Below are 21,386 nucleotides of genomic sequence, written 5' to 3'. Positions count from 1 at the left end.
GTAGGTAAATATAGAATTCTCTGGAATTTTGTTATTGAAAGTCTATTCCTTGCTGTAGTTACTAAACTCTATTGACATCTGACACAAAAGCCAAAGCGATATTTACAGCACGACTTTACGCTACACTGATAAATATGGCATGCTAGGTTCCAGGGTATGCTGTACTTATTTATATAATGGTGAAACATATGCCTCTAACCTTTTTTAATTATGATAAAATAAAGTCAAATGTTTAACAATTTTTCTTGAATTTTCAAATTCAAATTTGCTTTCTGTGAAAGCATTTTCTAAATAGTTGTCCTGAGAACACCCACATGATATCCCTTGTCAGTAGATCATAGCACGCAAGATATAACAATAGTAAAAATATTGGTTGGTTGCAAAATTATTTAACGCATCATGTACATTATTTCTAGTTACTTAGAGCTTAAACTCATTGGATATAAATTTATAATTTGTGTTACTATGTTTAGAATTAAAACAAAAAACCCTGATTGTCATAACAGCACAAACGAAGACAGTTGCATGGTTAAAGAAACGTAGAGTAATCAAACTAAAATCTTCACCTCTAATCTAATCAAGTAAATGTAAACTGATGAAAAAATACTTCCACAAGAAAAATAGAAGATCATCAGTACTTGCAATCTTCTAACTAGCTGGAAATTAGGTATAGTTAAAGAACTGTTAGCTGCGGGTATTCCAAATGGTGGTAGAATATAATGAAAGATTGTTACTGATAAATCTAATTGTTACAGAGGGCTTGAGACACAAGTGATAGTTTACTATTATATTGAAGGAATTTATTTATGCTAATTAAGTAAAAAGAAAAGTATCTATTGGAATATTTATACAATATTTAATACATTTATGTTTCTTAATCAAAACAGAAAAAAAGCTGTGTTTATTCAAAGGAATGCCTATAAGGAGAGCGAACCATATCGGTAAAATAAATCGGTAAAAATTGACCGAATCTTGGGCTCAGAGAATATTTTATAGTGACTAAAATATTTCACCAACTTTTTTAGACATTTATTCTTTGTGGACAAAGTTTTTTTTGCTTGCCTTTTTTATGCAAAATGCTCTAAAAAGAAAAGAAAACGTTTATTTTCAGATTACATTTGTCAACGTTGTGTGCAACTTTGCAATGTATTATTTTACAGAATCAAATTTTGACATAAAAAGTTTCAGTAATAATATATAAACAACACTAAAAACAGCAAAGAATGCTGCATAAACCAGTATTTTAAATCATTTCAATTTTTCACTCTCACTAACCTTTCTTGAGATTGCTTATGTTATTATTCCTAAACATTTAATTTGGTAGAATCCAAATTTTGTTTTCACATAAATACTGCAGTCAGGCTTTAACATTGCCGGCAGTAACATAACAAATTAGACCTATAAATGTAATTCACATTAACCATATAAAGTTTGGAGCTACCAACATAAATCTATCACCAATGTACCTTGTTCCATCCTTTTGTTTTTAGTATCAGTGTTAAATCCCAAACTTCAGACCTCGCCTAAGATTTTTTGGATAGTGATCACACACAGAGCTGACAATGTTACCACTATTCTTATGGGCAGCATTAATACAGAAAAAAAATCTTGTTAAACAACATTTACTTGCATTCCCCTTTTAATGTTCTTTTGCTAAGATGACAAATGTTTAGTTGAGGGTAAAGGATAAGGAGTTGATTTTAAGCCCTAAGATACCCATGTACAGTAACGATAATGGGAAAATAGAAATTTTTACCTGTAAATTTTGTACAAATAATTAATCTGGTTGTTAAACATATTTTTTCTCATGAATATCCCTTAGACTTCAGTCAACTAGTACTAATAACAATACAAAAGTTGTGTACCCTTTTGTGATTTACATGCAAATTTGAAAAGGGTTGTCATTCATGTTCTTCATAAAAGCAAAATAAAAGCGTTTTCCATTCTTTTAAAAAATTCTATCCAATTTTCGAATTAGAGTCCGCTACAGTAACATGATATAAAAAATTCAACAGTGTCGTAATATGTTTATGGACGTGTTAAATATTGCTTTAATATTACTTCAAATATTTTACTTGTTTTGATTTGAACACCCTAACACCAGAATCAGTTCTAATGAGTATTCACAACATATTTTGCTTCAATTTATTTTTACAGACTACGTCTCCCTTAAAACCTCATTTTCTAATCAAAAGTATCACTCATAAATTATACTTTTTAGTGCATATAGTATTTAATTTTAACTAGGTTTTGCGTTCTTTTTATCGCCAAGATAACATTACGAAACCACAACATACTAGAGTTTAATGTCAAGAAAATATCATACTAAACAACATGTCTCAAAACAATTTAAATGTGATTAATCAAAGTCAGGCCTGTTCAAGTTTTCAAGGATTTCTAAAGGATTCCTTAAAATGATAAAAAAGTGCCAATAGAAGAAAGGAAAGGCATAATCAATATTTAAAAACAGCAAACTTACCTGAGCCAATTTGCATATTAAGTTTCACAGATTTGTCTGTCATAACGGTTTCTCCTTGGGACGTTTTAAAATAAAAATATTGGCCTGGTGTGTTTAACGTGAAAAAATTACGAGTTACTATCCCAGCTTTGTAACCAGCTTCAAAAACAGTCTTTGGTAAATCAGCTTCGGAAGGTTCAAAGTTATAGAAGTGAAATCCATTAAGTCTTGTGTTGTGAAACATTACCTAAATAAAATGAATGATAACTCAGTGGAAATGCATACCGCTGTACTACTTTTAAACCCGAAATAATATAGCTGTATAGGGGGGAAGTACATGGAATTACTCTGGTCAGGGAAAATGCTTAAAATTCTTTTTTCCAAGAGTTATTAACGCAATTTGTTACAAGGGGGTGGTGGTACCCACAGGGATTTCTAATTTTAATATGCTCTAAAATAATTTGAAAATTTTGACTTCACATTTTGATGATGTCATGACTCATCATCATTCTCGGATTATCGTCCATTTTCCATGCTAGCATGGGTTGGACGGGGTATATTAATGACCCTCTTCCAATCTGATCTAGACTGTGTTAGATCTAAACTCAACTTCCTCTCTATCAAGTCTGTCCTTATAACCTCCTGCCAAGTCATTCTCGGTCTGCCTCTGGGCTTTGCCCCAGGAACTATCAAGTCTCTACACTTTCTTACCCAATTATCCTCCTCAATTCTTTCCAAGTGCCCCAGCCAATTCAATCTTCTTATTTGGATAACATCTTTAATTCTACAGAGACTTAGCCTGCTTCTTAGCTCATCTGAACTCTTTCTGTCTCTCACACTGGCGTTACACATTCACCTAACCATTCTCATATCATTCCTTTCTAAACGGTCAAGATCTTCCTGCTTTACTGCCTATGTCTCACTACCGTACAACATAACACTTCTTACACAGGCCTCATATAACCTACCTTTTCCCAATTGACAGGACTCTGCTAGTCAACATAGGAAGTAACTCTCTGAACTTTTTCCAAGCAGAACCTATCCTGCAAGTAACACTTCTTCCAACACCCCCTTCACTGCCCAACATATCACCTAAGTAACAGAAGTTCTCAACTATCTCTAACGAGCCACTGTTGTACATCATTAAAGCTGGAAATACTTCATTCTCTATAATCTCACCTTTGCAACGCTTGCATACAAACTGAATGTCAGCTCTTAACCTTCCACTAATACTACTGCACTTCTTATGTACCCAATGCTTGCAAGTCTCACAAAAAATTGAGTTACTACCAACCCCTTTCCTGTAAACTCCACAAGGCCACTTCACAACTACAAGGTCACACTTGGCTGCAATGCTACTAATCAAGAATTTAGACTTTGCTGTGTTTACCTTTAGCCCTTTCTCTTCTAGTCCTTTCTTCCACTTCTCAAACTTTTCAACTAATTCTTCCATCGCCTCTGCTATGAGAACCAAATCATCTGCATACAATAACTCCCATGGACAACCTGTTCTGAACTCCATCGACAGCGCTTCTAAGACTAGAACAAACAACAAAAGGCTAAGTACAGAACCCTGATGTACACCAACATTTACACTAAATTCATCACTAAGTGAATCGTTAATCCTGACACGACTTCTAGCATTGCTGTACATAGACTGTACCAACGTAACTAGCCACTCATTCACACCTAATTTTCTCATAGCCCACCAAATAACTTTACGTGGCACTCTATCAAAAGCTTTCTCTAAATCTACAAAGGCAAAATAGAGATTCTTTCTCTTTCCTAAATACTTTTCCTGAAGCTGTATGAGTAAAAATATTGCATCTGTAGTGCCACGCCCTGGAACAAAACCAAATTGCATCTTTCTTTCTCTAAGTAACTTATCAATCACTCTTTCAATAATTTCATTACTTGATCAACCAACTTCAAACCTCTATAGTTACCCCTTTCTAATGTATCACCCTTGCCCTTGAAACAATTCACTATTACACTCGACTGCCACTCCCTCGGAATAGCACCATCCTTATAATCTGGTTAGCAAGACTTGTAATAAGCTCAACTCCAATATATCTAAATGCTTTTACCATCTCTGCAACAAAACCTGATACTCCTGCAGCCTTGTTAATCTTCAATTTTCTAATAGCCTCCACTACCTATTCTGTCTTGATCTGCATAGCTGGCCCTTCAACAACATCATCATCAGACAAATTATCCTCGTCCCAATCAAACTCGGTGTTAAGCAACCTCTGATAATAATTCTTCCAAGCTACCCTTTTCTCCTCCTCAGTGCTAGCCAAAACACCTTCATCATTACGTATACAATTCTCACCTACAACATCTTGATTAATCTTCTTCATTTGCTTTGCTATCTTGAATACCTCATTGCGCTGGTCTTCCCTTCTTAACACATCTGCAAATCTGTTTCTCTCTGCTTCTGATTTTGCCTTATTGCTGTACTGCTGTACGAGCACGACGCTTAGCTTCTAAGTAAATATTTTTACTACCACCTGACTTCCACTCTTTCCAAAGTTTCCTCTTTTCCTTTATACACTGGTCAACCTCATTATTCCACCACCAAGTCAGTCTATGTCTAGCTGGTCCTTTCGTCCACCCACAGGTATCATCAGAAGCTTCTAGAAGACAATTCTTCAAAGTAGTCCAAGTACTTTCAACATTGTCACTATCACATTGACCATTGTGGGCTAACTGCTGAACTTTTGCACTAAATTGTCTTGCTACAATCTCTTCCTTCATCTTCCAGACTTTTTGACGGGGCCTGTACTTTCCCTTGGCTTCTTTAACACTCTTCAAGATAATATCACAAACCAGCAACCTCTGCTGGGAAACACACTCTTCCCCCGATATAACTTTCACATCCTTCACCACTTTCTTGTCTGACTTTCTAACCAGGAAGTAATCTATCTGTGTCTTACAACCACCTGACTCATATGTTATCAGCCTACTCTGTCTTTTATTGAATGATGTGTTGCAAACCACCATGTCCGTTGCCATTCCAAACCCAAGCACTCTCTCCCCTTCCTTATTTCTGCTCCCAAATCCATAGCCTCCATGCACACCTCTATAACCTTCAGATGACTTCCCAACATGGCCATTAAAGTCGCCGCCCACCATGACAACTTCATTGTCTCCAAACTTTGATGTGACTGCTATTAACTCATCATAAAACTTATCTTTATCTTCCTCACTGAGTCCACACTGTGGAGCATAAACTGACAGAAAAGTGACAATCCTATTACCTATCAAAAACTTTATCACTATAATACGACTATTAAAACGCATAACATCTATTACTTTTTCTACCCACTTCTCTGAAACGAATATGCCAACTCCTCCATATCCATCACTATTACCAATCCAAAAAAGCTTATACCTTGCCCTCCTACATTGCTCAAAACAAAAGTGAATCTCTATATAATAGAAAATGCTGCAAATTCTAATCTGATGATATTGGATTAGAATTTAGCAGAACATATGTCATAAATTATATATCACTAAGAGAAAATCAAAATAGAATGGAAAATTATTGCCCAAAACCTTCTCAATTACAATTTCAAAAGGCAATGGTATTTTCAAAAATTTAAATTTTCACACAAGAAATGCTGAAATAATTACAGTCATTCAATTATTCTGCCTCATTCTACATTTGTAGTTAGCATATGTAATAAGTATAAATGCAGTCTTAAAATTTATGGACAGCGAGAACTTTATACCCCAATACTTTCAAAGCCTGAAGAAGCCCACTACCAAATAAGGTTAACAGGGTGTTCTGGTGTTCAAATATAATATTTTGAGGGTCTGTACCGTCTGTTAAGCTTAACTAGAATTTCTAAAAGATTTGGGAAAATACTTCTGTTTACAAAGACAGGACAATTTTACTTTGCAAAAAAGAATTGGCTTTCTTAAATGATAGATTAGATGCAAAATCAATTAAACCTGAACCTGAAAATAATTTTTAATTACAGTACAAAAAATTTTTTTTTAATTTCATGTATAGATTTACACTTCAATATTTTAATTTATGCATTTGACTTAAATAGCACCATACCTCTGTTTGTTCACCTTTAGTATTTTCAATAAAAAGGTCAATTATATCTAAATTTTCAGTACTCTGAAGCGACATAACTCTTCCACTGCATCCTACAAAGAAAATTTTTACATCAAAAATAAATTCTTCATCTATTTCATGTTCCCTTTAATAAATTATGAATATTAGAACCATGTTAAAGATTTAAAAAAATTTCGTAACATTGTACATGGCTCACAATGAATTCTTGTGCAGACAAAGCTTCTTGGCACATAACTACCTGCATCTGATACGTACAAGGTTAATAAATGATACGTTGTTCAATGCCTGAGAAACCCAAAATCTGTTAGGCATAGCAACACACTGAAGACAAAAAAGTGGCAGATACTTTAACATACAACTTGTGATGAACAAAGAAGTTTAATGGCTAATGCGTGAAGTCTTGCTGATAACATATTGTTCACTTCGTAAGACTAGATCAGCGGTATTATTTGTTTGTGAGTTTCATATCAAATGCATGTTTTCTGAATACTTGTGTTAAAATTTAAAAGCAAAGAAGAAGGTGTAACAGTTTATATCTCTAAAAAATCAAACTACATGAAGTGAGTTGGTCGTGAATCTAAGTACATTAAGTGTATCTGGATGGAAATGTTTACACGAAAGGCAAAAGGTTGTTTTGCTTTGTTGCATTTACAACAACCCTAAAGAGTTAAAAAAAAACGTGTTCAAAACTATTCTCAAGACAAAGTGAGTTATATAAGGAAACAATCATTTTTGAAAACATTAACATTAATTACTTGGGGAAAACAAATCCTTCAGTTTGAGTGGGTGCACATATGAATCAACAAGATTGAAAAATGTTTAATGAAGGAACAAGATAAATTATTTTGCAAGGCCAAGAAAACTAAAAACGAAGCTGACGTTTTATTGGAAAAACTTCTAGCAAAAATGTGACAAGTAGCATAGAAGATGTAGTCGATAACACTATGAGTTCTAGGGAGGAAGAAGAAACGTGAATAAAATACAGGGAGGCAATGAAGGCAAATCAAGATAGTTTTTAAAGCCTTGTAAATTTTTATCATAAAAATAGTTTCTTTAACATAACATGTACAACTTTTTTTTCCTTGACACAAACAAACTTTTTTTCTAAGAGAGTTCTCAGATTAATTTGATCTTTATAAAATTTATTTTGATTGAGATTTTTAAAATGTGTACAAGGTCGTCAAATTTTCTACATGCTATAAATTTCTTTAATCATTCTAAATAACACTCTGCACAGGTGTTTTTTTTAAAAGATAAATCATTTTCGTATGCATGCTGTTATCCTCTGCATATGGAGAGCTTATTTTAATAGATTATACATTATACGAAAGTAAAACCGAATGTGAGTTGTGCTCTTGTAAAAGTGCATCTGAAAAAATAAAATAAAAAAGCAATTATTTCATAAAAAATTGAAATTTGTGTAAATGTAAATACATGTAAATACAACATTGTTTAGTTTAGTTGTTTGTTTAACTCTAAAGAAAAATTTACAAGTTTTTCTGTATAAACTTTCTTCCACAATCTCATTAGCTATAGGGAACTCCACAAACTTAAAAAAATATTCCATCATCATTTTTTAGCAAAAAAGTTTGGGCCGCCATTGCCACACCCCATGAATTATGGTATATTAAATTTCAAAAGAATGACTTTGATGTTTAAAGCAGCATAGCTACGTGTAGATTTCAGTTTAAAAAAAAACTGAATCTTTAATAGCGTGGAATACATTTTTATCAACAATATGTGAACACCAAACTTAATTGAGTTAGCTTTGGACCCTTTTAAAATAAGCAAAGCAAATATAAACTGACTAGCGCATAATTTTTAAAAGAGAATACTTTAAAAATTATATAGTACTCGAGTGAAACAATTGCATCTTGACGAACACGACTTTACTATTTTATATGATCGTGAAAATGATCATGACACAATTATTTTTGATTAGCCAACATAATATTTTTAACTACGCTGTTAGTTTAACACTTTGGATTTTTACTCACCAATGTTTCTTTCATTTCAATCACCCAATAACAGCAGTAATAATTTTAAAAATGCTCAGTATTTTCTTATTGCTGCATTTAGAAACAATTAAAATCCCTCTTGATAAAAAATTTGATTCACTATTTTGCCCTGTTTGGTCATAAATAAAGATAATAAGTTTGCAACTAGAAAAAAATAATAACAAAAGGATATTAATTCAAATGCTTGTCACAAGCAATAAAAGTTTAACAAACAGTAAAACTGAGGTAAAATTAGGTAGGAAATATGTATCCACCACATCTTCTTTGAAGCCCCAAAATAATGATAAACTCTCATGGCTTAAGGAAGGGTAAATAAGATTTACCAAATGCATCAAATGGATAAACCATCATTCCATTGTTCTCCAACAATTCACCTTGAGTGTAATTTGAGTCATCAAAACCTATCCATTGTGGCAACGTTTTGCTGCAATTTACTAAAAGAAACATGTTGAATTTGTATACAAGCATAATAGGATTATTTCAACTGGGAAAAACTGTTTCAGACTTGTGCAGTGTGGTTACATCTGTACAATATCTTGCACATATATACAATTGTATACGATATATTATAGCAGTGGAAACTACTCTTATTTTTAAACGATTAAATTACAAATGCTGGTTATTTCATTAGTTCTTCAAATTAATAGATAGCTCACTTGAAAATTAATTTACCAGAAGTCCACTGTATTTTTAATTATGACAATCATTATCATCCAAAAAAAAATCATAACCCAGCATAAAAATATTAAACTGTTGTAGCTAAAGCAAACCAAAGTATTTTACTAAGGAAAAAAATGGTTCAAGCTTACATTCAGTTCGCTGAGAGCCACTGTTTGAAGGTGATAAATCTGATCCTGCTACAATCTAGAAATTTAAAACAAACATACTAGTACTGAAAATTTAGAACAAATTATACAGCTAAAATCATAATCCATAAATAATCCTCTAAAATGTACTAATGTGCTAAAAAATGTAAAATACCAACGCACCTGAAGCCAAGTTAAAAAGATGAAGTAGTGTGTCATCTTTGAAATCATCCATGACCTGGAAAAATATTTAACTTTATTTATATGCACAGTAGTTGCAAAAAGTTCACCACAAAACTAAATAGTTATTCACAGTCTTTGCTTTGCTGTATCTTTTTGAATGACTTGGCTGCATGGACTAAGAATATGTTATAACAACACAACCAGGCCTTTATAAAACCTGACTTTATCCATGGATTACTAAACAATTTGAAAAAATAAACCCCTGACTGAAATTTAATAATTAAATCAAATTTAAACGTAAGGTCCTACAAAAAGGTTATGTAAAAAACGCTCCTTACAGGAGGTTTTGTTCATGTTACATAGTTTTGTTCACGTAACTCTCTTACCAAAATCACGTAAATTTACTTCTCGTTTCTTGATTTGTGGTTCAGACATGTTTGCCCCCTGCTTTATTAATTGTTTTGTAGGCTAAACCTAAAAATCTTGATAGATCTCACAGTGGTGCTTTCATCTCAACTTTACTTTATGCAAAACAAAGCTCTTTCTTGATATACAAAAATATATTCATTATAGTTTGTATTGGTTTTGATTGACATTTTTTAAATTGTGCACTTTTGAAAATAGAATCGTAAGCTATTACGCAATTTTTCCTTCTTCTATCTTTCTTCTGACATACAAACAGTTTTTTATGAAAAAAATTTTTGTTTGTAAGAAAATCTTTGTAAACGCTTAGGCAACTTTACGTACTTCCCAATAAGCATGTCACATGTACGTAAAGATTTTTTGTAGCATAGCTTTAATAATTAGCAATCTTGAGCATTTAATCTTTGTTTCTGTAAATTAATGAACTAAATAATTAAATATAGATTGAAAGGATTTAAAGAAGTTGATCACCATAAAGAACAAAATGATAAAAAACAAAACAGTTGGAGAGAGGAAAGGGTAAAAATGAGGAAGGGTGAGAGAGACTTGTTCTTTAGGACAATGGTGTTATTTACTTTTAAATGAATAAAAAAATTAAGATTTCAAAAAAATTAAGCAATGATAAATTTTATAAAATATTGAAACTAGAAGTTTATTTTGTGCACTAAGATTTGCTTAAAGGGTTTAAATGACTAAACCAAAAGGCTTGAAACATTCTTTGGTACAACAATTAAAAACACAGTTCGGTTGATCATGTTAGGGACGTCACAGATAGTTAAATTGTGTTCAAAAAAAAGTTAGCATTTCCTACTTTCAGATGGCAATAATTTATTTTAAAATGGTTCGAGCAGGAACGTAGGGTTGCTCTTTGTTTAATGTCACCAATGCAATGTTAACACATGACTCAGGAACTTAAATTTGCGGGAGATGGAATGGAAAAGGAATGAAATAGTCTAATCAGAAACTACAACCAATATTATAGATTTTATAAATTTGCAAACGCTTAAAAAACTAGCCATATTAGCAAGGGTTAGCTGATGTGTTTTTGAAGCACATTGACATAAAACTTATTAATTTTCAAGTGTCAATGTGAGCAAAGACAATCTGAATGTGTATTATAGATTGTTTTCTCAAATCAAATTTATTTTATTTGTTATGTTTTTTTAATTTGTCGACAATACAGAAGGTTATAAGGACAGACTTGATACAGAGGAAGGTGAGTTTAGATCTAACACAGTCTGGATCAGATTGGAAGAGGGTCATTAATATACCAACTTCCAACCCATGCTAGCATGGAAAACGGACGTTAAGCCGAGAATGATGATGATGATGATGAGTACACACGTTAAAGATAATCATGCTCACCGAGAACTCTTCATCTTCGGCAGGTTAAAACACTTCCACATCTTTCAAATTCCTTACCAAACGGAAATATTTACAAAGAAGAAATTATTAATTCAAAAGTTAAGATACAAATGTTTTGTACAATGTACATTTAAAATTCTATTTTTTGACCTCCAAAATTTAAATACTCAATTCAAAATGGAAAACTCTATACAAATATGAATATAATTTTTCTGAACTTCATGAAAAAACTATGAGAAAATAAAACTGTATAGTGAAAAAATGTATTATGATAATAAATAAATAAAATGTGTACATGAATACTGCTAAGAGATCAATCGTGAAAAACAAAGTTGATTATGTATTCACATTTAATACAACATTGAAACAAAAACGCTAAAATCATGGGAAAGTTTAATTTTCAAAAAATTCTTTTTAAAATAGTATATAGACCACTCTGGTCCAACCCAAAATTGATTATTAGAATTGTTCTTACAATCCGGTACTTTTTTTAGGGATTGTTTTTTTTCTCTTGTTGCTAATTTTTAAGTTTAATTAAAGGTAGTGTTTTTACCGAATCTTTCCTTGATAATAATACTAACATTTTTTCTCTATTTTTGTCAGAAAGCTAACCAATGAAAAAATAAATATTTAAATTTCAAACATTAAGATAGAAAAGTACAAATGATAGGAAATTTCTAAATTCTTCATGATTATTTAAAATTAATAGTGTTTAATTTTGCCAAGTCACCTCCTGTTTCAAATATTCTGATACTACAAATCTTATGGACAATGTCCTTTTAAGTCCATACAAAGTACCAAAAATTGTACTTTGCTAGTCATTAATAGTTTTTATTTTACATTATATTTCCCCTTTTGTTTCTCGAGGGAAGTGGGTTTTACTGGTACTAATTTTAACAAATTTGGGTAATACCAGAAAAAAAACAAGTATCTGAGAAAAAACTTAAGGTACAATCCGTGCATTCTGATTAGCTAAGAATTACATAAATTATTTCAAGATACCTGGTTTTGCTTGGCTGCCAAGGCTAAATATCATTTTGTTTTAAATTATTTATTAATTGCATTGTTTTTAAACTTATTTGAAAGGTTTTGGAATCGTTTCTGCTTGAACAATCTAAAGCATGGTAAAAGAAAGGTTTTAAATTATACAACTGCTGCAACTTTGTTTACATTTCAAATCTGCCATATTTTTATTTTCTTAAATCAAATACACTAAAAAATTACAGACAATAAAACATACTTTAATTCACCGTTTTAACTGCTTTAAATGTTTTCTCCTTTTATTCGGCATGCACCTTTCACTATAAATTGTGCTTATAAATGTGGGAATAAAAAGTACATAGAGAAAAAAAAAGGAAATGGCTTAAACTTTGTTCAAAATTTTAAATGGTGACTGTTATAATGGAACAATCAATGTCATCAATTCTATTCGTTGAAAAAAAAATGTTAAACATGCAAAATTTTCCATTTGTAAAAATATATAAAGAAAAAATTTTTTTTCTTCGCAAAATTGTGAAATTAAATTCTGACAAAAATATATTTCATAAGCTAGCTAAGTCAGCAGGCAATCAGCAAGAATAAATAGGAAGCATACAAGAAGAAGGCACTTTTTCCTAAAAGACATGTAAAAATAAACAAACACAAAAAAGGAGACAAAGCATATTTGTTTTGTGTATGTTGGTGTTATCAAAAAAATTTTCTTCTTTTTTTATCATTTTTGGTTGTTTACGGCTTTGGGGTAGTGTATTGGTTAATTTCGGTAAGTAGTGAGTTATCATGGCTAAATTGATCAAAATAAAGACCATCTGATCTTTGCCTTGTGTTACTAGTGTTCTCTTTTAAGATAATTATTAGGAGAGTTTACAAGTTTTCTTACAGTTGTATGCATAGCTTGTCTTATTTTTGAGCAGAGGAGGCAAGGGCTAAAGTGTGTAACATACATAGTGGACAAACTAAATAGTAATTTAAAACTGCAGGAAGGTAGCGTTCAGATATTTTTTTGGATATTTTCAAGAGAACTGCTGCAAGATTTGGCTGATGATGTTAAAAAAATAACATTTAAAAATAGTGATGAACAAAATGTTGCTGATGTAATTTTAATCATGAAATATAACAAGCCAATTGCTTTTTACAAAGATAATTTGTGTCGGAACGTGCTACACACATGTCTGATTCCTCTTTGTGGAGAATTCTTTATGGAATCAAGCCAACACAGAGAAAAGCATTGGCTAGTCTAGATGATCTTTCTGATGCTGGGATAAATGGATTTCAGACATTATCGAATGTAGCTGAAAGGATGGAAATCGAGGAAATTTTAAAATTTCTTTAAATGGGAAAAATTTAATTTAAAAGCAAATATCCTGATAAATGTATTGCAGATTCAATAATTTGTAGTCACTCATCAACTTTTGCACTATCTGATGCTTTAGATCAGCATAATGTTGATGTAAAGAAGAATGCTTTGAAGAATGCTTTGAATATGTTGATTTGTTCACAGCAATGATGAAGGTACAAATTTTTGTTATAGTTGATGTTTAGTTTAACAAAGAGAATAGTGATGTAAAAATATGTATACTTTACTGTCATATACAAATGTGATCAAGGCCTACTCGAGTCTTTTTGTTTAAGCATAATTTAGAATAGATTATCCTGATTTAAAAGTAGGGCACGAGTTAGTCAAAAAAGCTACCACATCATGCCTTCAGAAAGTTACATAAAGTAAAAGCTTATGGTAGGAACATAGTTGGAGGGACTGCAGCATAATAACAAACAATCCCACAACAGAGTAACCAATACTAAAGAAAAAATAGAGGCGAAGATTAGCTACAAAACGTCTTTACAAAAGAAGAAACTGCATTTTCGTGTTTTTACTTTAAAGGGGAACTCCAGTGAAAATAACTTCTTTCCTTATTTCTGTTATATGTACTTGAAAAAGCATAAGAAATAAAAAACTGCTTGCTTTACTTGTTTTTCTTTTTTTAAATTGTTGTACTTGCCTTCGCATATTCAATTTTTTTTCTCCTAATAATCACGACATCACGACACAAACATTATTTGATCTTTCAATCACACTTTTCAATGGTTCTCCATCATGGAGAATATTTCAACATTATATAAAATTTGTTTGCATGTTTGTGTAAAAAAGTGTGTGCGGAGGTGTAGGGTAAAACCCACTTATTTAATTATAATCATTTATTTATTGTATAATATATAAAAACAAAAAAACAAAAATTTTTTTCAAAAGTGTAATTATCTAACTTTCAAATGTGTATTTATTCACGGTTTTTCTACATTTTTGCATTCAGTTGTTGTTCAAGTCATGTAAGACATATGAGAGAATTCAAAGTTTCTTTCGACTAATTTTCAAGGTGTCAAATAAAAGTTTAACTTCAAATACCACTTAGTTTGGTTCATGCACACTCTCAAGTAAGCATGTGGCCATCCGTTTGAACATATATTCACGTTACAAACCATAGTCATTTTTATCAACCCTAACAGGAGGAAAGATATTGCTGAACTGTGAAATAAAAATAAATTGGCTTGTAAAGTATATAAGAAAGATTTTTTACTGAAGCAAATGACAAAGTTTTTGACGAAAAAATAAAAAAAGTGAATAAATATATTTCTTATTTTTCAGAAAGGAAAAACTTTCACTAAAAACATAGCTTTGCGTCAGTAAAAGACACCTCGTCACTTTCTACATCGTTATTAATTTCTCCCTCGTAAGACGCAAGAGGTTCGAACTCGTATGGCTGTAGCTTTGTAAAGTCTTTTTCACGAAGGGAATTATCCGATTCTAAGCTTTCTAAGTTATAATCTTCGCAGTATAACCGGACATCTTATCAACGAACAATGCAAACAGTAACTAAACAAAACTTTAAGAAGGCGAGCTACCAAGCTTACGAACTTTCTCCACAATGTGACGTATGCTCATTTATTAGGACCTAGTCCTCGCGACCTTGAAAATTATTTGAAATAAAAGATGTTTCCAGACGCAGTAAAGGTATAATGAAGGTTTTTAACGACTGTAAAAGGTTAATTGCATTGTCTTATCAAAATAAAAAATGTTTAAATGTTTTTGTTTTAAAGGCCAAAAATCAATCTTAAAATTAGCAGTTTTTCAAGGTCACGTGATTACAAATGTGACGTTATGCGAGATAGTTTAACAGCGACATAGTTTCTTTATGCTCTTTTAATGATATTTGCAAAGATAGCTCTGATAGTTCCGTTGCTAGTAATAATGATTATTTGTGTGGATATGTTGGAGAGCATGAATATAGCAAAGAAGAACTGAAGAAAAGAAAGTTTTCTTTTAGCAGTGATGATAGCGACGATGAAGACGAGTTTAACTCTAGTAGGACAGAAAATCTGCATTGATGCAAATGTACAGTTTGTACGATTATGCCGATAGAATATGAATATGAAACTTTACTTGGTGATAAACTTGATTCTGGATGCATAACAAAACATCGCAACTTTGACACATTATGCCTCAATATATCCGTTCTGGAAACTTCTTTTATCAAACACCGTAGATATGAAAACAAATTTACCAAAGTAAAAAAATGATGTACAAATGATGTACATGCATGTTTTTATCGGTTTCTTATCATAAAAACGTGTAATTGTTTCTTTGTAACTGTAGAAGTTTCTGGTATTTCACTAGCAGCAATATTCTGCCTTGATTCAGAAGATGTGTTAAAAATGTACAAAAAAAAATAAAAATGTTAGGTGAAAGACAAATCTAAGCAAACACACTAAGTATAACAATATATCTGCGTTTCAGACATCCTTCTGTCGGCCTGCACTCTTTCAATATAAACATACATCTTTGTGTTTTGTGCACTTCAGCTACTCTCACACTTGTGACGTCATCACCGAATGACTTTGTAACCTCATATCTCCCTCAAAAATTGATAAAATTATATAATTTTTTGGGAACATTTTTATTTTTATGGTATGAATGAAATTATAACAAAGAAACAAAAAAGTTCATTTTGACCTCAATTCTCCTTTTATACATGAAATTGAACAACTATTTTTGTCCTAAACTAACTTCTTCTCTGATCCAGTTCTTTTTCTCATAGTACTGCTGAGTTTGTCATCATTTGTTTTTCTTTTAATATGTTACTGTGTTTTGCATATGTTTTTGTTTGTTTGTTTTGTTGTTTTGTTTTTTGTATATTAAGGGTGGCCAGCATCTTGTGATAGCCGTAGATATTTGATACTTATTTGACTTTCACCTTATGTATGCTATTACTGTAGAATAAATACTTCTTCTTCTTCTTCTTCTTCTGTTAAAGAATATACAATCATCGCTTTTAAAGGAGATTTTCATTTGAAGTTTCAGGATCCATTAACCAGCTCTTATAAAAAAGGAGTGTCATCATCATCATCATACTCGGCTTAACGTCTGTTTTCCATGCTAGCATGAGTTGGTATATTAATGACCCTCTTCCAATCTGATCTAGACTGTGTTAGATCTAAACTCAACTTCCTCTGTATCAAGTCTGTCCTTATAACCTCCTGCCAAGTCTTTCTCGGTCTGCCTCTGGGCTTTGCCCCAGGAACTATCAAGTCTCTACACTTTCTTACCCAATTATCCTCCTCCATTCTTTCCAAGTGCCCCAGCCAATTCAATCTTCTCATCTGGATAACATCTTTAATTCTACGGAGACTTAGCCTGCTTCTTAGCTCATCTGAACTCTTTCTGTCTCTCAAACTGGCGTTACACATCCACCTAACCATTCTCATATCATTCATTTCTAAGCGGTCAAGATCTTCCGGCTTCACTGCCCATGTCTCACTACCGTACAACATAACACTTCTTACACAGGCCTACAACCTACCTTTTACCTCAATTGACAGGACTGTGTTAGTCAACAAAGGAAGTAACTCTCTGAACTTTTTCCAAGCAGAACCTATCCTGCAAGTAACACTTCTTCCAACACCCCCTTCACTGCCCAACATATCACCTAAGTAACAGAAGTTCTCAACTATCTCTAACGAGCCACTGTTGTACATCATTAAAGCTGGAAATACTTCATTCTCTATAATCTCACCTTTGCAACGCTTGCATACAAACTGAATGACAGCTCTAAACCTTCCACTAATACTACTGCACTTCTTATGTACCCAATGCTTGCAAGTCTCACAAAAAATTGAGTTACTACCAACCCCTTTCCTGCAAACTCCACAAGGCCACTTCCCAACTACAAGGTCACACTTGGCTGCCATGCTACTAATCATGACTTTAAACTTGCTGTGTTTACCTTTAGCCCTTTCTCTTCTAGTCCTTTCTTCCACTTCTCAAACTTTTCAATTAATTCTTCCATCAACTCTGCTATGAGAACCAAATCATCTGCATACAATAACTCCCATGGACAACCTGTTCTGAACTCCATCGACAGCGCTCAGCGAGTGTATAAAGTAGATTTACATTATCAAGTTACCTTCACAATTGTTCAAACATGTTTTTTTTCCAGTAATTTAAGGTCCATTGATTTTCTTGAGGATATAAACAAATACTAAAGAAATCGGATGCAGTTATAATTTCAATTGTTTTAGTTCAAGTCTTTAAATAAACAAACCCAAATAATGATTTTATTTACAAGGAGAACTAAACACAAAAAATATTTTTTGATATATTGTTACTACTACCCATAGGAAAACAAATTCAGGTAGTCTTACTGTTTCATATGACTTTGAAGTGGCATAAAAACGAACTTCGTCGCTTCAAATAGAAATCCTGACCCCTAATTGTGTAAAACAAGACTGGGACGAACATGGTTTGTTGCGTTGCAAAATGCAGAAAAGTGCAATTCCATGTAGCAGCTGGTTAATTTGAGTTAATTTTGTAATCGTTGATAATTTTGATAAAGTGTACATTCATTTAGCTGTCAGTTGTACAAGTCGCTCCTGACTGATAAGGGACCGTCTCCACAACCATTTGCATTTTACAAATTAAAACGATCATGATCGTTTCAAGATCGTATCATAGTTTCATGAAACGAATGTGAAGCGATTTGAAACAATTGTAATTTATTTTGTTTTTAAGCTCAAAAATGATGAGAAGTGGAAGTGAAAAAATTTCAAAACTAATTTAAAACGAATCTATAGAAACAAAATTTTGAAACCAATTACAAAACAAGTTCTGAAACAAATTCTTTTTTCAAAGCTATTAAGAAACAATTAAAAACTTAATAAATTTATTAAGTAAAACTATTTTTAGACATTCCATTCACACTTCAACAGATGCCATAAAAATTTATGCAAGGATAGTATCGTTGATTGAGTATTTATACTTTAGATATAAACAATCTGCGGCAATAATATACCTTTTTATGATTTTGTTTTGAATGTTTTTAAGCGATCTATTGCAATATTTTCGCTTTCCATAAACCTATTTTGATGGTTTCTAAAAACAATCTCTTCACTTTCTACAAACCAGTTTTCATAAAATTTTTGCTTTCTACAATCCTGTTTTGACTGTTTTTAAATGATCTACAGTAATTTTTTCACTTTTTACGACACCTAAGACAATCTGCTCACTTTCTATGATCTAATTTTGACTGTTTGTAAACGATCCATGGTGATCTTTTCACTTTCTACAATTACCTTTTGTAATTTGTATGACAGAGATTGCAGCTATTTACATTAATTTGATAGATAAATTTCTCAATGCAATGTGTAATAAACATGTGGTATATTACAACTGATTTTGAAACAATTTGAACAAATTTAATGAAGTGTTGAAATGATTTGATTTGAGTTTTTTAAATGAGTGAGAAACGAATGCGAAACAATTTGGAAAAGATTACGAAATCAATTTTTAATTCAACAAATCAATTTAAAACTGGTAAAACGATTTGACAAAAAAAATTTGTTCGTCCCAGATGTCTCCTTTAGAGAAAGTTTTCTTTAAGGAGGTTTAACTGTTCTTAGCTAAAAAAGCAATCATCCAGGTGTAAAATTTAGGCACTCTCTTTGTAACTTTTTTTAATAAGGCTACCCTAAAAATATGATGGTTAAATAGTGTCACCAGACTGACTCGCTTTGATTGATGAAATAGTCAGAGTATCAATGAATTTTTGGAAACAATAAATTAAACTATGGTAAAACTCAGGGTTTTTTCTTGTTTTTCACGGCAGAACTATAAGGAAATACATTAAACTACAAACACCTTGGGATCCATATCTTTGCACATAGATCAAAATAAAATTGATTGCTTCATACACTAAAAATGACGTTCTTTTTCAGAAACGAAACTGTTAATGTACCGTATTTTCAGGTATATAACCCGCGGGTTACAAGTTGATTTTTACGACTTTCACTGTTGGTGCGGGTTATAATGTGGTGCCGGTTATGTGATAAATTTTATATTCTCTGTCATTTATTGTGAAATTTAAAGTTTATACATTCAATGAAGAAAATAGTACCAACGGGATAAAATGCGTATACATTAATATAACTGCATGCGCGACCTTATATCTATATAATCTTACTTTAACTATGTGATTTAGTTTTTTTCACACAATGAAATTGCTTTAAATTTCTATTGTTTGCTAGTGCTAATATTACGAGTTCTCTCTGAAACACAATTCTGTAGATCATTTTTCTTTTGTGTTAAATGTAATTCTAATCTATTTATATCTTTGCAATCACATTGAACACATTGAAATGATTTGCTTCTGGTAATAGAGCAATATAGCAGGTATCATTTTTAGGTTTAATTGACACGTATTTCACAACCTAGTGCTCAGGACTTAATTATTAATTCCTGTTAAAAATATTGAAAAATGTTAAAATTGAAGTACAGATAATAATTTTCTTTTTTTATCTTCGCTACCTTCTTGCAACAGGTGGCCACTGAAAATATCAAAAATAAATATAAAGTACAAGTGATAAGACACACTCAACTATCTCGTCCTCATTGCCACCATTCATTCTATTATGCACACTGTGATTGCTGAGATATAAATACATAACAAAATTCTATAAACATTAAGGGGGATTTTCACGAAGCGAATTGAAGATACAATTCGACGGCGAATTGTATCTGAGTATGCGCAGTTTTGTTTGTTATGATTTTGCATCGAAATATTCGCTTCACTGAAAAGTAGAAACCGTTCCTACTTTTTCGCGGCTAAAGGTTTAGCTGCTAGTTTTAGACGGAGACGAAAACTGTTTGTTGACGGCCCCTAACTATAGCTACATATTTTTAAAGGTGAACAAACTTTTCTTTAAATTTTCACTTGCCAAATGTTCTTATAATAGATTCACGATTTTTTTAATTATTCATATATTCTGAAAATAAACTCTGGAGACCTGTAAACCGCTAGCTAGCTATAATAAAAATTCCCTTTTATTGATTACAAAACGTCAAGCTAGCTGGCTAGGCTATAATTTCTGGCTTGCGAACATAGGATAGGGGACTTTCACCGCTCAGCAACCCACATTTTTATCTGTAGCTAAAGTTGAACAGTAATGCACAAAACTAATAATAATAACAACAACAAAATAACGAACCTCTTTCCTTCCTGAGCAGATTTAATTTTTAAAACATGTGCATTCTTGCTGCCATCTTTGTTTTGTTGTTACAAAGTATAACGCTTAGCACGAAAAACACCTATTCACAACAAATTGCTTCAACCTCGTCCCCAGGGCTTGTTAGGTCTTTATATTTGGACACCCTGTTTAATTGCCTGTAACTCGGCACAAATTAATGTTCTCCGGCGCAAATTTCTTTTTTTTGCTTTCCGATATATACGTGCTTCCGCGAAAGAAGTAGCTCTGGTACTATGCGAAAGTTTGAATTTGATTGGCTCCCCCTTATATCACGAGTTGATTTATTGGCGGTTGTTTCATGACGAATTTAATTTATGTTTTCATAACTTTTGCACATTGTAATATTGAAACTTATTACGCATAAATAAATCTAGAAATAAAGAATGGTGGTGAAGCATTTCGCAAATCAAAAACTATAGGATGATCATTCCCGGCGTTCAAATAAGTAAATAAATAAGTCTCTTCATCGTTTTTTT

General features: G+C 32.0%; 1 protein-coding gene across 2 annotated transcripts in view; it reads right to left on the bottom strand.

Annotated features, from left to right (window-relative positions):
• LOC130629053 (uncharacterized) overlaps nt 1-21,349 on the bottom strand; it is a 52,931-nt gene extending 31,582 nt beyond the window's left edge. Inside the window, exons 1-6 of one of the 2 annotated variants that reach the window (XM_057442150.1) lie at nt 20,872-21,349; nt 9,556-9,610; nt 9,376-9,430; nt 8,890-9,000; nt 6,528-6,619; nt 2,480-2,705 (exon numbers count right to left, since the gene is read on the bottom strand). In XM_057442150.1, the coding sequence (XP_057298133.1) occupies nt 2,480-2,705; nt 6,528-6,619; nt 8,890-9,000; nt 9,376-9,430; nt 9,556-9,603 (532 nt within the window). In that variant the 5' untranslated portion in view covers nt 9,604-9,610; nt 20,872-21,349. Of the gene's footprint in view, nt 1-2,479; nt 2,706-6,527; nt 6,620-8,889; nt 9,001-9,375; nt 9,431-9,555; nt 9,611-11,343; nt 11,428-20,871 lie in introns of those variants that run through there. The other variant, XM_057442149.1, reaches the window with a different exon arrangement.
• Nucleotides 21,350-21,386: the final 37 nt, after the last annotated feature.

This window comes from Hydractinia symbiolongicarpus, chromosome 15, assembly GCF_029227915.1.
Source record: "Hydractinia symbiolongicarpus strain clone_291-10 chromosome 15, HSymV2.1, whole genome shotgun sequence".
Taxonomy (NCBI): Eukaryota; Metazoa; Cnidaria; class Hydrozoa; order Anthoathecata; family Hydractiniidae; genus Hydractinia; species Hydractinia symbiolongicarpus.
This window is presented reverse-complemented; position numbering and strand designations above follow the sequence as displayed.